We start from the raw sequence: 17,843 nt of genomic DNA, 5'->3' as shown, positions 1-17,843 counted from the left end.
GAAAACGTGAAGAAATCCAATTGTGTTAGAAACTGGAGAAAAAATCAAATTCTTCCCGTTTTTTAAGTGTCCAGTTTCAGTTTCAGAACTTTCTTGTTATTTACATTTTAGGTCTATCTTTCTGTACACTGTTTTTAAACACTAACGTATGTTTTTTCACATGTTTTCTTTAAAATGAAAATAGCACAATATAAATTCATTGAGTGTTAACCGCTTATTTGAATTTATATACAGAGGAACGTGTTAACTCATACATTTGAAATATCGGAATATATATATTAGGCCAAATCAAGCACTTAGTTGTAAAGCAGTAAGGACCCTACATTCTAAAACATTTTGCCAAGGTTATCTATGACTGGATTAGAAAACCCATAGTATTTCATAAATTTAAAGTGACCTGAACAGTAAGTTTATACAAATGACCGTGTCGATGATATTTTGATGCCAACACAGAAGTGCTGACTGATGGACTGATGATGCAATATAAGATGATAAATGTAAGTCCACAAGCAGTTACATCGAACCAGTGGTTGTAAAAGCTCAATAAAGAAAAAAACTGTCTTTTTTATAAATGTCCTGATTTACTTTACTGCTTCGATGTAATGTATGTTTTATGTCAATTCTTACGTATAAAATACATTGTAAAGTCGCTTGCATTGTATGTTTTTATCTCTTTCGCGACTAAACAATTAATGTTGGTTGTTGAAAGAAAACCTTAATCGACACTGAGTTTAATTTGAATAATTTTGCTTGACATCGGTAGTCTATCGTCATATTAAGACATTAACTCTTAACTCTAATAATTTGAATCGTCCAAATTTAATTTAGAAACTCCGTCTTTGTTTGTAATCCCATGTCATGGACTTGCGTGAAATAAAGTCTACATTTAAAAAACAACAAAAAAAAAAAACAAAAAAAAAAACAAAAAAAAAAACAAAACAAAACAAAAAAAAACAACTTTTATTCTCTGCAGATCATCAAAATAATAAAAAAATATTTCGCTGCTTAGGAAGAAACATTGCACGACCAAGTGCTTAAATTTTCATGTTATTTATCCGATTATATAAATGACATTTATTCAAGGTACATTAATAATGCATGTTTTATAGTTCTTTCAAATATTGTCACACAGAAAACTTATGTCCGAAAAAAAAAGTGTTGAGAAAAGAGAATATATACTTAAAAGCCTATAATAAGAAGGAAAATGGACCTCAATACTATATGAGTGTGTTTTATTTCTGAAATCCTACATACATATTGACTTAAACATGTTTAACATACAGTATAATCCTTAAACATGCTAAACATACAGTATAATCCTTAAACAATGAAATTAAATATTTAATTTTTGTATAGATGCATTAATTGATTTCGTTTGTCAGATATATTTTGCAATGTATTGAATATGCACATACAACATACTTAAACAAGAACGTGTCTTAATCCGCCCAAAATAACGAAAAAGATCTATCATATCTGAAAACAATAGGCAATTTTATTTCAACGCTGATTTTCTTTGAAACACTACTTAAAAACGTACCTTTTTTCTTCGTCTGACAGTAGCGCTGGGTTTTCATTATTTTCTGAAAAAAATGAATGAAACAGTGTGATACCTTTTACAACCACTTTACGAGATATTAAATATCTGATGTAAAATTTTCTGAAATGAACAGATCATGTATACATATATGTTTTACGAATATCTTAATTAATTTAACTTTGACAAATATTTCAATATTGGTTTCAACATTAATAATAATACTTTTTTTTTGTCTTTGAATTCATAAAATAAGAGAATTAATTTCCATCACAAAAAATAAATCTTAAAGGAAAGTAAACAATCTCTAAAGGATTTATTTCAGTGCTGTGAAATTAAAAAAAAAAAAAAAAAAAAAAAAAAAAAATGTTATGATTAAGTTTTATACATGCAAAAAGTAAGAAAATGATCATTTAGTATCTACCTATTTTAGCTAGGTTATCCCTCGGTGTGCTCATCTGGAAAACAAATTTAGATCAATGTCCTGAAATGTATTATAAATAATTCAACAACCAACGGATCCAAACATGTATATTTTGTTGTATAGTTGGAATTCGAAATAGTCTAGGAATATTCATATACGTTCAAAAAATTTATAAACGTATCCTTCGGGAGTGCTCTTCAGATAGGAGGAACCTACCAGTCAACAATAAACAGTAAACAGAACAGAAGTGAAAACCTGGAAGACAAAACAAAAAGGAGATGGCCTGTGTTAAATGTTAGAAATAGGAAATCTTTCAACGGATAATAATTTTTGTGAAAATGAATTCTCATAATGTTAACTTTTATATACAAAATACTTAACTGAAGAAAACCTAAAACAAATTAAAAACTGGTAAGCCGGTGCATGCAGATTTACCATAAATTCCTACATGTAAACATTCTAAAAATTGAAACCAACATTTTATATTATGACAATGTGGTGAAGCATTTTTCATGAATACCCTTTACATCGGAAAAGCTGGTTTTCCATTTAAAGTAAACATGGCAAAAGCTTTCTGGCATTATAGCTAATAAACTTTATAATTTATGTAAAATATTACAACATAGTTTTAAAATTTTTTCAAAAGTATAATGATAATTCATATTTTGACGTAAAGCATTTGAAGCGCTTGTTCACGAAATTCGACTTGAAACATCGAAAGTTCTGTCATAAATAAAATTTGACTCTCACCCTAAGATATGGTAAAATTGCTTAAAACAACAATGATCTCAATGTTATAAAAATGCAAATACAAGATTACGGTTAATGTTTTTTTCTGATATGGGTCTATAAGTTGTGATGCATAGCATTCCAGAACATCAAAACCACCCAAAACAAGGGATGATTTCAGCTGCTCCCGAAGGGTAAATCCCTCTCCCCATGTGTCATCCGTCGTGTTGTTCATGTAATTACAACCTGGCGATAAGAATAATTCTGTAGGTTACATTCGACAAAAAGAGGAAGGGGTTGTGGTTATGACAATTGGACCATATCCGTCGACATCTGTGAAACAGAATTTCTATAAAGGTCGATTAACACGTAATGGCCTCCTTAAAATTTTTGAACGGACGATTTTAACTTCACCAATTGGAAATCTTGGTTCAATAGATTCCTTTTCAGCAGCAATCCTCTTGTAAGGAAATCATGACAGCAAATATGCAGAGATATCAACGACTGTTGTAGGATTCATTCACAACAATAACATGAAGAACTTTACAACACAATCTAAAATGAATTAATCTTATCTGTTCAATTTGGTTTTCCAACTGTTTGATACGAGTGGCAACAAAGAATCTTAATACACAAAAACGCTGATTTTCCATACCACATTTTCTGACTGTTATTTCTAATTAACTTAAAAACAACCACCGAGACACTGCTTGGGGAGGTTCAGTCCCGGAGAATATCAACAACCATGTTGCATTGAACAAAAATTAAAGATTTAATAAGCTAGATGTTGAAGAACTTTGTATGATTTTAGGGTTTTAAATTCTCATCAACTAATGATTCGAGTGTAGACGAATTGCGCATATTTGAATTTTGTCTGACTGAAAAAGGCAAAGATTAAAAAACAAAGCACTTTACGAGGAAGTTCTTTTAACACACAAATAACTGATATTATTTATCAATTTTAAACTGGACTGACACACGTACGGATGAAGTCCATTTGTAGTGTCGAAATAGTTTTCATTACATGTACACTGTCATTCAGTTTTGTTCGTATATTTTTTTTTATCTTTTATCAGTACCTTTGCACACATCTTAAGACTTTTTTTCCCTTTGTGTGTGGAATAGTCGTCAGACAATACAGTATGTACTAAATATGCTGATTGGTTGTTTTCTATAAACTCTTTTATATACATAAATTATATGTTTAATTAAAAATTAAAAAGCAAATTCAAGTTTTAAAATTCCTGTTTGCCTACAGCTTTCAACTATCTTGCGACTTGTCAAGACAAGGAATCATCGGAAAATTATTTCCTTCGAGTTAAACTTTGCGGCAAATATTTTCATGAATTGTTGATGTATTTACTTTCTGTACTACGTTGGTTGTATTGGATACTTTTAAACGTGAAGAATTCAAATTCTGTTATAAACTTACGCTGCAGGAAAAATTCAAATTCGTTCGTTTTTTTTCAAGTGTACAGTTCCAGTTTTGGAACATTCCTGGTTTTTGATTTTTAGTTGCATTATTCTGAATACTGTATTAATCTGCATACTGTTTCCAAATCCTTATGCATGGTATGTCAGATGTTATCCTTACATTTAAAATAGCACTTTATAAATTCGTTGAAATGTTACCACGTTCCTGAATTCATCTTAAAAAGGAACGTGTATACTCATACATTTGAAATTTAGAAATATATAGATTAGGCTAATTCAAGAACAAAGTTTAAAAGCACTTACTTTAATTTCAAATATTTTGCTTGGAATCGGTAGTCTATCTTTTTATTATGATTATATTGAATTGAAATCTTTATTCCATGCAGATCAACAAAATTATTAAACATATTTAGCAGCTTAGGTAGGAACACTGCTTAACCAAGTGCTACATGTAAGACTTTCATTTGATATTTCATATAATATAAATGGCATTTATTGAAAGTACATTAACGATACATGTTTTATAGTTCCTTAAAATATTGGCACACAGAAAACTCTCTCTGGTTGACTTCTGTTCGATAACAAGTCTTAACAAAAGTGATGTTTTCTTAACACAAGGCCGATACGTTGACGGAAAATGGACCTCAATACTATATGAGTTTTTTTTCTCTCTCAGAAATCACACATATATATATTGACTTAAACATGTAAAAAATACAGTATAATCCTTAAACAGTGAAATTAAATATTTACTTCTTGTAAAAGAGGGACGAAAGATACCAGAGGGACAGTCAAACTCATAGATCGAAAACAAACTGACAACGCCATGGCCAAAAATAAAAAGACAAACAGATAAATAATAGTACAGATGACACAACAAAGAAAACCAAAGACTAAGCAACACGAACCCCACCAAAAACTGGGGGTGATCACAGGTGCTCCGGAAGGGTAAGCAGATCCTGCTCCACATGTGGCACCCGTCGTGTTGCTTATGTTATTACAAATCCGGACAATAGTCTAATTCGGTAAGTCACATTCGTGAAAAGGGAGGGTATTGTAGTTACGACATAAGGAACATATCCGATATCATCTGTGAAACGGTTATTCTATAACGGTCAACCAACTCGTGATGGCGTCTGTAAAATTTACGAAGGGATGACTTCAACTTCACCATTTGGAACTCTTGGTTTAATAGCTTCCTTGTGAGCAGCAATCCTCTATCAAGGAAATCATGATAGGAAACACAAGCCCGGGAATATCGTATCAATTGGGAGATATATACTCCGTATGCAGGCGCTGCTGGAATGTTGCTACATAGAAATGGAAAGTTCACAATTGGGAAGCTGAAATCATCTCTTTTGTCGTAAAGTTTTGTTTTCAACCGACCTCATTGTCAATTTCTAGATGTAAGTCAATATATGAGGCAGACTTAACTGTATCTGTAGTATCCTTTATCTCCAGTTCGATGGGATAGATTCGTTCAACATAGTCACCAAATTTTGTATTATTTAGTGAGAGAACATCATCTATATAGCGGAACGTAGAGTTAAAGGATATTACTAACTTCTTATCTTTTTTTCTAAAAAGTTCCTGTATGAAGTCAGCATTTAGTGATATCGTTTGTCAGATATATTTTTCAATGCCTTAAATATGCAAATACAAAATACTTTAACAAAAACGTAATATTATCCCCCAAAAATGATCAAAAAGATCTATATTTCTAAAACAATGAGTAATTAATTTCAAAGCTGATTTTTATTGAAACATAGTACTATTAAACTGTACCTTTTCACGGGCTGCGTTTGCATCTCTTTCTGAAAAAAAAATATGAAGCAATGTGATACTTAATACAACCACTATACACGAGATATTAGTTTAATTAGATGTAAAACTGTCTGAAATGATTAGATCATGTAACATTTTAGTTTTACGAATATCTTAATGAATTAAACTTCAATTTTTCAATATTTGTTTCAATATTAATCATAACAATTTTATTTTGTCTTTGTATTCACAAAATATAAAACTTCCATTACAAAACCAAATCCTGTAAAAAGTATGCTTATGTTTAATACATTCAAAAAGTATGAAAATCATGTTTTATAACCTGTCTATTGCACCTATTTTTTTCACACGAGTTTTGTCATCCTCTGATATGATAAACTATCCTGAAAAAGGAACCAATAACTAGTACAGAAGACCTCTTTCGTTTTAAAAGAAGTATTGTCACAAGGAGAGCCGATGTTTTAATTTATTCATTGTTTCAAAGGATAAGGCGATTCACTGACAGTTGTTTGAGTAACTTCTTTTTGATGCTAGCACCATAACATTTTAATTCCAAAATTGAAAACAAATAAAACAAATCAAAATCAACAAATTTTGAATTATTGATACACAATTTTAGTGAATCAGATTTGGACCACCCGTACACGTGTTCCTGTGGATTTCATGACTTCACTGAGAATCTTTCTGTAGAACCAAAACAGGTTATGTGTAAGTACCTGTAAAGCTAAAAAAATGTATATAATTTTCAGAGTTGTGCACCATCATTTTGTTTTTACATATAATACATGTAGGCAGAAAATCAAAGTATATCAGTATAGATAACAAACTTTAAAATGTCTCAACTACTTTAAATAAAATTTTATTTTGATTTCAGGCATTTGGCAACGTCACACACAAGAAACAAAGGTTTACCGCAATAATAATGAGGCGTATGGTATTGACTCTAGAGACACCAAGCAACTAAATGGGCACTTCCCATTGTTTAAATAGTTTGATTATCCCATATAAAATACTATTTTTAATATATTGAATTTTAAGAAATACCATTAATGTTGACTGCTTTTCATTTCCGTTGCAGGGTTACCAACTATTACAAAAACAATAAAAGATCAAAACAATATCAACAACGACAACATGGGAATAGAAATTATGCTCCATAAGATGAACCCTGTCGCAAGTCTCGAGGGTCCATTTTTAACATTGACTGGGTTATTTGTTTCCATAGTATTGTATCAACATAACATATTTGAATAAGCTATGTTACAGACCAAACACAACAACAATATGTGCAGATGAAAATGTAATAACAAAAATACTAAACTCCAAGGCAAAATCATAAATGGGAAATCCATAAACAAAGACAAAATCAAACGGTCATACGGAATGAAAAAAATAAAAGGCAAATAAATAGTTTTTTAATCTGATCATGGTTAGACACGAAACACATGTCCAATGAAATCGATTTATTCGAGGATAACATAAGCTAATTAGTCACTGCTTCGGTACTGCATTACATACCTTACCTAGATTGCATGTTGATACATTCAAAAATCATTTAGATACCAACTTCCTTTAGCAAAAGAGAGGTGCAAAATTCCAGAGGAACATTCAAACTAATAAAACGAAAAAAAAAAAAAAAAAAAAAAAAAAACGGACAACGCCATGGTCAAAAAAGAAAAAGACGAACAGACAAACAATAGCACACAAAACACAACATAGAAAACTAAAGACCGAGTAACTTTGCAAGCTGTTCTGAGATTTTTCTCTTTTTTTGGTGTCCATTTTTGTCATATACCTCTTCACGTGTTTCAGTACTTATACATTGTTTACATGCACACATTTTTGTAGGATTTTCTTTTTCTTTTTTCACGTTTATGATTAAAAAATAATTGGGGAAATGCAAAAAAAAAAAAAACTATCAATATCAAGAATTTTACCATGCACTAAAAGAAAGTGACATATCCTTAATCGCATGCGAGACCCCTAGCCTTCTGTCTGTTAGTGAAACTGGTAGACAGTTTGTAGTCAAAGGCTTCATAAGTAAAATGCAAGAAATATATGTCGGAACCATCTTTCTACCAGATACCAAAAGATAAATCTTTGCACAAATCTGTGATAAATATAACCCATATTGATTCTTCCCTGTAACAGTAATTTGTTTCTTGAGAAATTTGCTCTAATGGACGAAAGCTGCAATCTGTTTTGTCCATACTCTACATAGGTACTCACGATCAGTTTGTTTTGGAAGCTCCTCCCAAAAAAATAAATGAATAAATATGGTATCCTCACGTTTAGAAGACCATGTGATCAAATTTAATTTTATGTCATTTTATAGGTATTAGAAGGTATAAAACATGGTCGAATATTTCTGTTTTGTCTATAAACCCACGCGCGTGTTTCATGCTAAATTTTATTCATTTGCAAGACATTGTTTATTTCCAGCCTCCTTACCATACACTTTAGCCTTAGACTTTACATAGGAACATTTTATTTAGTCGGCCATTTTGATTTTTTGATTTTTATGAAGCTTGTATTATAATTCATTGAAATTAGCAAACATATCGACTAAATATCCTTTAATGTTATTGCTTAGCACTAAAAACACTGTCTGGATTATAATTCTTTCTCATCACTAGTGGTTTAATCACTATCTTTGACTACGGATAAAGTAAAGTGTTGTGACAAAACTATTTATAAAAATGAAAAGAGTTATATCAAGTTAAATGATAATAAATAAGTATTTATTCCAGAGTAATGCTTTATTGTTAAAAGTTGTCTTTAAAATCAGCATACATTTCCATGATACATTAAAAACAAATTCCGCATTCGTACATACACTGTAGCTTGCTTTAACGAAGCTTAATTGCTTGGAAAAATCATGAATAAATATTGAAAAGTACAATATTTAGTATTTTAGTACACAATATTTGCTTATAACAAAATTTGTGGTTGTCTCCCTTTTAGACGGTTAAGGTAGTGTCAAAATTATTTGAAAGCTTTTTTTATCCAATACAAGTTGAACAAAGGGAAACCAAATATACGAAAAAGAAAACAGATTATGCCATTTCCTTGACTGAAATTTAATAAAAAAAAAAATGAAAAAAAAGACAATAAGGCTAGACTAAACATGAGACTACTAAAACAATAGTATCAAACTAAACTGACTACGTTAAATTTATGACACAACCAAACGACACAAAAAAAAAAAACATAAAGAGGTCAACATACTGTTTCAATAGTAGACATTAGTATAGACTTTATGCCAAACTTTGAATCGCTCATGGTTCACAAAAATATTAATAAATGAAACAGAGACTATGATTTGCAATATATTTTACCGTTGAATATTGTCTATGTCCAATTTCAAATAAGATAAAAAATACTTGTACCTTGTCGAGAACTCTATAGGTGTAAGGTGTGTTATTTGTGTTGTTATCTTGACTTTCTTTGCTTTTGTCTGAACATAATGTGACGTCCATTTTCACTGAACTAGTACACAATTTTATTTAGGGGCCAAATGAGGACCACCTCCGGGTGAGGGATTTTCTCGCTGCATTGAAGACCCATTGGCGGCCTTCGGCTGTTACCTGCTCTTTGGTCGGGTTGTTGTCTCTTTGACATATTCCCCATTTCTATTCTCAATTTTATTATTGTATTAGATATATTTTTGTTGTAGTTTGTATTGAATAATATTAGAAAATACACATAATAGCGATAAATAGATTATTTGTGTATTTTTAGACTCGATGCATTTTCTCATTCTAATCTGAGATGAGAATGAGAAAATGCATCTCGTTTAAAAAACATAAATAATCTATAAATATTGATTCAAAGAAAAGAGTAGTGTTTTTGATTCCGTAAAAATATGATATGCAAAAGTGATGTGTCATACAAACATATCTTCCGACTCGCTTACGGTAGAATGTTGTGACACATGCAATTCTTACAAAGGTCGATCAAAAGTATCGAATTGGAGCAAAACAAATTTGGAAATCGGCGCAAAACGGATATTAAAAAACTGACAGAACGTACATCGTACGCAACTGTTAGTACCGAAAATCGGAGAACTGTTTTAAATATTTTACTATTCATTACTTTAAAGTCCAAACACTTGTTAGATGCTTATCTCACTACTATGATTTTGTCTTCAGTAAGTTATATTGTCAAAATTTTAGTTTTTCGAGCATACAATTCTGATTCCATTTTTTAATAACTATAAGAATAAGAAGATGTGGTATGATTCCTAATGACAACTCTCAATCAGATATCAAATTACATAGAAGTTAGCAAGTATAGATCACAGTACGACCGTCAAAAATTAGCAAAACCCATATCGCATATAGCAACCTATAAAAGTCCAAAAATTAATAATGTAAATAAAGGCAACAGTAGTATACCGCTGTTCGAAACTCATAAATCGATAGAGATAAAAACAAACCCGGGTTACAAACTAAAACTGAGGGAAACGCATCAAATATAAGAGGAGAACAACGACACAACAAAAACACAACATTAAAATGTAACACACACAGAAACGAACTATAATATAACAATGGCCATTTTCCTGACTTGGTACAGGACATTTTAAGAAAAAAATGGTGGGTAAAACAATTCAGATGAGAAAAAAAAATCATGGACTGATTCATCTACAAAACAATAAACTAAAAACAAATATGATATAGAGCAACAATCGACAACCACTATTTACAGGCTTCTGACTTATTTTGTTATGCTTTCAACTATGTTCAGCTGAATGGACAACAGAAACAAGCGTCAGCAAACGATATCTTAATGTTTTGTGTTTAGAAAAGACAATTGGAACATATCCATCGTCAACCAATTTATGATGGCGTTTGTTAAATTTTCGAAGGGATCAAGCACCAATAATCATTATATAAACCTAGCTTTGCCTGAGGGAGTTGGAATCGTAATTTCCTACAATTTTAGAGTTATCGATTGAGAATTAAGGAAATGAGGGTTTTAAATTTCAGTACCTAGGCGCTTATTACTGGGTTGATGAGACTCCCCGACAGAGGCAGACCACCAGCAGCAGTATCGAGCCAGTGAAAAAATATGGTTAGTATGCCATCATATCTTGCAATTGAGTGTCTTGTGTTACAACTAAAACCCAGCTGATATAGCTGTGCTATATTCGTACATTATACGTTTATCATGTCATTTAAAGCTCTAACCACATCAAATTATTCCGCCGACAGTCCAGAAGCGTAGGAAAACAAATACTTCAGCACAAAGTCTGTCAAAGTTTTATTGATAATTTCTCATTTTTTTACGTAATTTTAATCGTAATTTCCTACAATTTTAGAGTTATCGATTGAGAATTAAGGAAATGTATGTTTTAAATGTCAGTACCTAGGCGCTTATTACTGAGTTGATGAGACTCCCCGACAGAGGTAGACCACCAGCAGCAGTATCGAGCCAGTGTAAAATATGGTTAGTATGCCATCTTATCCTGCAATTGAGTATCTTGTGTTACAACTAAAACCCAGCGGATATAGCTGTGCTATATTCATACATTATACGTTTATCATGTCATTTAAAGCTCTAACCACATCAAATAATTCCGCCGATAGTCCAGAATCGTAGGGAAACAAATACTTCAGCACAAAGTCTGTCAAAGTTTTATTGATAATTTCTCATTTTTTTACCTCATTATTATAATACAAAAACAATTATTCATTTGAAACGATGTATTTAAATTGACAATGCATGATTATGTTTTCGCGTATCGATCATTTAGGTCAATGCACATAACTTTAAAATACTTATATGAGTGACCTCAAAAAGGTTAATGAAAAACGATTTTTAATCTTGAAACGATAATCATTACTTCAAATATGACTGAAAGCAGTAACATTGATGTATTTCCAGGATAAGAAAAAAAAATGTGTTTCGTGTTTAATTATGTAGTACTTGTACTCGACTCAAATCAGAAAAAATACTCGCTTAATCTCGCATTTTACCTGTTTTTAGCACCTTACATATGCTTTTTTTATTCGAGCGTTACTGATGAATCTTTAGAAGACGAAACGCGCGCCTGGAGTTAAAATTTTTAATCCTAGTATCTATGTTGAGTTTATTTATATGCAACTGATATTAAAAGACCTATTTTTATTTCTTATTTCTAGTAATATAACAATCTTACTTCTTTTCCATCTAACGCCTACCACTCCTACCACTGCTACTGCAACAGTTGCTATAGTACCAAACAGAGAGGGTAGTAATATATTTAGATCTAAAAGGGAAAAATTAAAGTTTATGATTACACTAGCAAAAATCAACATTATTCGCAAGAAGGTAAACTTCATCTACCAGGTTACATTTTTATCTATACAAATTAATGAAGTAGCCATAGAAATAAGAAGATGTGGTATGAGTGTCAATGAGACAACTCTCCATCCAAGTCACAAGTGTAAAAAGTAAACAGCAAGCTATAAAGGGCCCCAGAATGACTAGTGTAAAACCATTCAAACAGGAAAATCAACGGTCTAATCTATATAAAAAACGAGAAACGAGAAACACTTATGAACCACATAAACAAACGACAACCAACGAACAACAGGTTCCTGATTTAGGACAGGTGCAAACACTCAGCGGGTTTAAAAGTTTTAACAGGCGCCAACCTTCACTCAAACCCGAAATAGTAGTGTAACATTACAACCTAAAAAGACACATATCTGTTAAGAAGTGATTCTCGCACTGTATTAACGATTGATAGTTGAAATTATCATGGTGTTACCCTTTTTATGTGTATTCTTTTAAAAATGGAATTCTGTCAACCAAATAAAAGGAATGTGTTTAAAATTGCTTTGTTATACAGCTAACAGTTATCCAACGTGTTAAAGGGCTATTACATCAAAATTGCAAGAGGTAAACTAAGTTTTAAACTGAATAATTCATTCTATTGGCAATAAAGTTTATACACATGTACAACTTGATGCAGACCAAGCATGATATGCAAACACGTGCATTTATGTAAACGTCACGCTTAATCTTTATTTATTTCCAATTTCAGTAGACATTACAAGTGACCGTAGATTTTACTTTGAAGTTTACCTCAGTGTTATTGAAAAAACGAGTTTTCAGTTTTTTTTCTCTCTTTGTTTACTCTTTGTGATGATCGCTCGTTTAAACAGTTTCGCAGGAAATCCATGATACACTGACTTGGCATATCGCTAAATATATCAAACTGTCTATATTACACGTCTTTGAAAATACTGTCTTTTTGAAGTATTGGTTTGGCCTGGAAACATTTTGTCTAATCTATTTTATGTCATTTGTTTAATTTAATCATGTTCATGAGGGTAAACAACAAGAAAAACATATTAACATACGGTTAAGTAGTATTTTGTTTTGGATAATGTTTGTGTGAAGCAATAATTGTTATGTTGATTAATTGCAACAGGGCATATGCATTGAAAGGAAGACAGTCTGTTTAATGTCTTGGACATAGGAGGATAAATAAGAACTAGACTGTACGACAAATGCTATGATTTGTACCTTCCAATTATCAACTTCTTATTTCTCAGCAGTAAGATACCTTCTGGATTTCGAATATACTGGCCTCGAACATCACTGAAGAGACATTGATTATCATAATGCGCATCTGCTGCGATAACAATAATACCGTTAATGTTATAAATGAATTATAAAATTTGAACATCGTTTTACTTATGTTGCTTTTTAATTTTCCACGATTTTCTTGGTCTCTCTTCAACTAATGAGAAAAAAAGTAAAATAACAAAAATACCCAACTCAAAGGAAAATTCTAAATGAGGTCTGAGTGCCCCTTTGATATCTTTCTCCACTTTTTCAATGTTTTCATTTGCCTGATTTTACTTGACGATTCCTATTTTTCTTTCTTTCGTCTTACCTTGAAATAATATTTGAAATCTTTTGAAATGGAAATAGTCACTGGTTCAAAGGTTAGAAATATTAGAACAATAACAGCATTTGAAAATATGAATACAGTAAAGATGGAAATTGTCGCGAGAATTTTTCCACTAATTTCGGTAGTGAGACGATAATATCCAATCGATGGTACAATATGATACACACTTACCAACACTAGCAGAACTGGTTTCTTCCTCGTTTTTGTCATCGTCCTTATTGTTTTTGTTATTATTATTATTGGCAATCAAAATAACTCTATCAAGGAAATCAAGATACATTTGGTGTGCTGTTACTTTACATGTCTTGCATTCATCCATCTGTATTTTCATTGTTTCCATGTCATGTAAACTTAGTGCCGGATATGTTGGGCCAATTAACACTAAAAATATAGAGATTATGTATTTATGCGGATATAAAAGATATAATGTGAAATAAAACATATTCCTGAAGTAGTTTTATTCAAATGCCAGATGTAAAACAGTGGTTAGAACAAAACATCTATCGTTTTAAAAGTTCAATCCGGAGTACAGAGAATGATATTCTTACACTTTTTAATATATTATGGGTCATGCAATGCTTTTTCACTTCAACTTAGAATCTATGACAAACATGATGATATCAACTTTCCAATTGTTAATTGACCATTTATCGGCATTGTTGAGGTGTTTACAAATCTCAATTGACACAGTCTGCTCGAGAATGTTCATACTATACGGACTTCATTTTCAGGGGTATACTCCTTACACAAAAAGCTTTTCCAAAGAGTTATCGGGGAAAGTGAATGAAATTAACCCTTCATAAGCATAATTATGACTATCAAAAAGTGTTTGACCGATACGACATGTTTGTGTCTCAACTCACTTGCTACATGTTTTCGCAGTCTTACATATTTAGACTAGCTGCACAATCTGTAATTCTAACGATTGTGTCCTATCCCAGAATGTAACGTTTGATTGAGTGTGGATTCGAATAGCGAGTTATATATGTATTAGAAGCGAAACCATGTCGATGCACCCTGTCTCGTTCTTCTTAGGAGTATATGCGTTTCACTCAGTTTTTTTTTTATTTTGTCTCGATTTATCATAATCGATTGATGAGTTTTGTATATCTATAAACTTGTATTGCTTGTATATCCAACCTTTTGGCATATTGTTTGTTGATAAATATTTGAAGATGTGACAACAATCCATCAGAGACCAGAAGACGTCGATGAAAAGAAGTTAAGGTTACCGTATCACCTTGGACAATGAGAAACACCCATACCCGTATGTTATAAGATGTCCCGGATTGAAAATGTGCTAAATGAGAAAATATACGGAATGATTTACGCAGCATCAACAACAAAAAAACCACTACTTCAGACCTGTAACAGTCGTGAAGCATAACACGTAAAAACACACTGCAAAAATTAGTTGGAAAAGTTTAGCTCATCAGAATAGCACAAAAAAAGACAAAACACGCCCATTTTAGGAGTGCTTTTAGGTCCTGCCAATAACATGCAAATCATGTTTATCGTGCTACAATATCAATCAGTACGCATTCAAAGGATTAAGTGTTATGAGGTCATAAACAACCCGAGAAACGCATTGTCTGTTTAATTGTTTTCATCCAAGTTCCTCGTATCTATGATGAGTTTATTTACAACCATTGGGTTGATGCCGCTGCTAATGGAGGTCCCCCCAGGGGAATCACCAGCCCAGTAGTCATCACTTCTGTGTTGACATGCATTGTCATTGATATGGTCCTAATAATAAATTAACTGTTTACAAAACTTTGAATTTGTCAAAAAACTAGGATGTTCTAACCCAGGAATATATTACATTAGCTGTATTTTGGCAAAACCGTTTCGGAATTTTGGTTCCTCAATTCTCCTCAACTTCGTACTTTATTTGGCCTATCACACATTTTTGAATTCGAGCGTCACATATGAATCTTTTATAGACGAAACGAACGTCTTGCGTACAAAATTTCTATCCTGGTATCTATGATGAGTTTGTTTCTTACTTTAGTGTATCATGTTAATTCTTTGGCTTTACAAGTCCATTTTGAAACAGTGCCGTAATATGTTACAGAGTAAACAGGTACTACGCAGACGAATCTTTTTGAATAAAGGCTTTTTAAAAATATTGTTTTGGATCCCTGTTAACCTGCTTGTTACACAGGAAATACATAAACTCTGATTAATCAGATAAACGTTGTAGGAATGAATAACATTTTGATTGATAATATTACTCCTTAGATTTGTTCAGTGTGTTAACAATTATGATTGTCAAAAGAGAACCAATGACCCTCATAAGAACAACAAAAGATTTTCAAAATTCCATCACAAGAACTGGGTCAAGCATTTTATTTTAATTTGACAAATGAGGTTTTCGTGGTTTCACAAGCTAAATATTCACTTTTTGAAAATCTGAAATGAGTATATTTCTAGACACCTGATCGATTTCAATCCTATGTGCAGTCTCTACTGATTTTGTTTTCCCCTTTAAAATAACGGCTTCTGAACATATCGAATGAGATATGCTTCAATTACAAACCACATTTAACATTTCATTAAAAGTCAAAAAATATTTTGAAAGCAGGTAGATTTGTTTACGTCATGCTGGGCGACAGTTTTGTCTTTAGCGAGGTAACAAAAAAAGACATTATTTTAACTGCTCTTAAATTTAACTTTCCTTTTACTCATGTCTCTTCTTCATTTTCCCCCCTTTTTATATTCCCTTCTGTATGGTTGTCTATATACATTCACCACACGTATACTCCTGATGTTATAAATATAAGCAGATGTTAAATACCAAGGATTTTCTTATCCCAGACATATTACCTTAGCCGTATTTGGCACAACTTTTTTGAATTTTTGGTCCTCAATGCTCTTCAACTTTGTACTTGTTTTGGCTTTCGTACTTGTTTTATCTGAGCGTCACTGGTTAGTCTTATGTGGACGAAACGCGCGTCTTGCGTATTAAATTTTAAACCTGGTACCTTTTGTTAGCTATTATTCGTATGTTTTTCTGTCCTATATGTTCTCCCATTTATTTGTATTGTAGTCCTGTCATGTAATGTTGTCATTTTAATGTTATATCTAACATTAATTGCCATAAAAGCGGGAGGTTTGGATAGCCACAAAACCAGGCTCAACCCACCATTTTTTCTTAAAATGTCTTGTACCAAGTCAGGAAAATGGCCATTGTTATATTATAGTTCGTTTCTGTGTTTGTTACATTTTAATGTTGTGTTTCTGATGTGTCGTAGTTCTCCTCTTATATTTGATGTGTTTCCCTCGGTTTTGGTTTGTAACCCGGATTTGTTTTTTTCTCAATCGATTTATGAATTTCGAACAGCGGTATACTACTGTTGACTTTATTTAAACGGATATTTATTTGAAAATCAACTGATCAAATATTTTTACGGTGTTATTCTTTTGAGGCTATGTGGAAGTATTTACATTTATTAATTGGTTGCAGTTTATACAGCATTGTAGGGCTTACTCGGGTGTCCTTTTTTATTTGAGCCAACAAAAGAAGCTATTGAACCTGAAGGTTACCGACTCCATTACGATTTGTCTGATTGTCATGGAGTATGTTTGTCACAGAGAACATACGATATGTTCAATTTGTCGTCGCATTTATCATCTCACTGAAAATGTACATGAAAGAAAGAAAGGTCGTTGATCAGGCGAGTACTGCGTATTCATCATCAGTATCATTATAACTGGGTGGGGCTGTAGATGGTTGAATCTGAGTAGTCATTAATAGTGTACTGGTTTTTGTCTTTTGTTCTTTTCATACTGGCAACATCGGCATATGATAAAATCATAGGTACTTTATGCATATGATTTGCACCACGTGACCTAGACCATTTTGATTAAATTACTTCCCTACGTTGTAAATTGAAAATATAAATTTTTTGAAATTTACGGATAATCCAGTCTTTTACCTTCTTGGATCTAAAACAAAAATGTCTTTGAAAACGGATATTTACCAATATTTTGTGTAATTCTAAGGAAAAATGTTAGAAATTTGA

The 17,843-nt window shown here is 31.9% G+C and overlaps 1 protein-coding gene across 8 annotated transcripts in view; it reads right to left on the bottom strand.

Moving 5' to 3' along the window:
• Positions 1 to 17,843, bottom strand: part of LOC127712352 (uncharacterized) — a 143,248-nt gene that overhangs the window by 3,904 nt on the left and 121,501 nt on the right. For 7 of the 8 annotated variants that reach the window (XR_007987052.1, XM_052218726.1, XM_052218723.1 and 4 more), the window contains exons 5-9: positions 13,990 to 14,199; positions 12,073 to 12,162; positions 5,910 to 5,938; positions 1,962 to 1,995; positions 1,541 to 1,583 (exon numbers count right to left, since the gene is read on the bottom strand). Coding sequence is in view for 7 of the 8 variants with exons in the window: in XM_052218726.1 (XP_052074686.1) it covers positions 1,541 to 1,583; positions 1,962 to 1,995; positions 5,910 to 5,938; positions 12,073 to 12,162; positions 13,990 to 14,199 (406 nt within the window). In the remaining variant the exon portion in view is untranslated. Of the gene's footprint in view, positions 1 to 1,540; positions 1,584 to 1,961; positions 2,022 to 5,909; positions 5,939 to 12,072; positions 12,163 to 13,989; positions 14,200 to 17,843 lie in introns of those variants that run through there. The other variant, XM_052218727.1, reaches the window with a different exon arrangement.

Source organism: Mytilus californianus, unplaced genomic scaffold (assembly GCF_021869535.1).
Source record: "Mytilus californianus isolate M0D057914Y unplaced genomic scaffold, xbMytCali1.0.p SCAF_8, whole genome shotgun sequence".
Classification (NCBI taxonomy): domain Eukaryota; kingdom Metazoa; phylum Mollusca; class Bivalvia; order Mytilida; family Mytilidae; genus Mytilus; species Mytilus californianus.
This window is presented reverse-complemented; position numbering and strand designations above follow the sequence as displayed.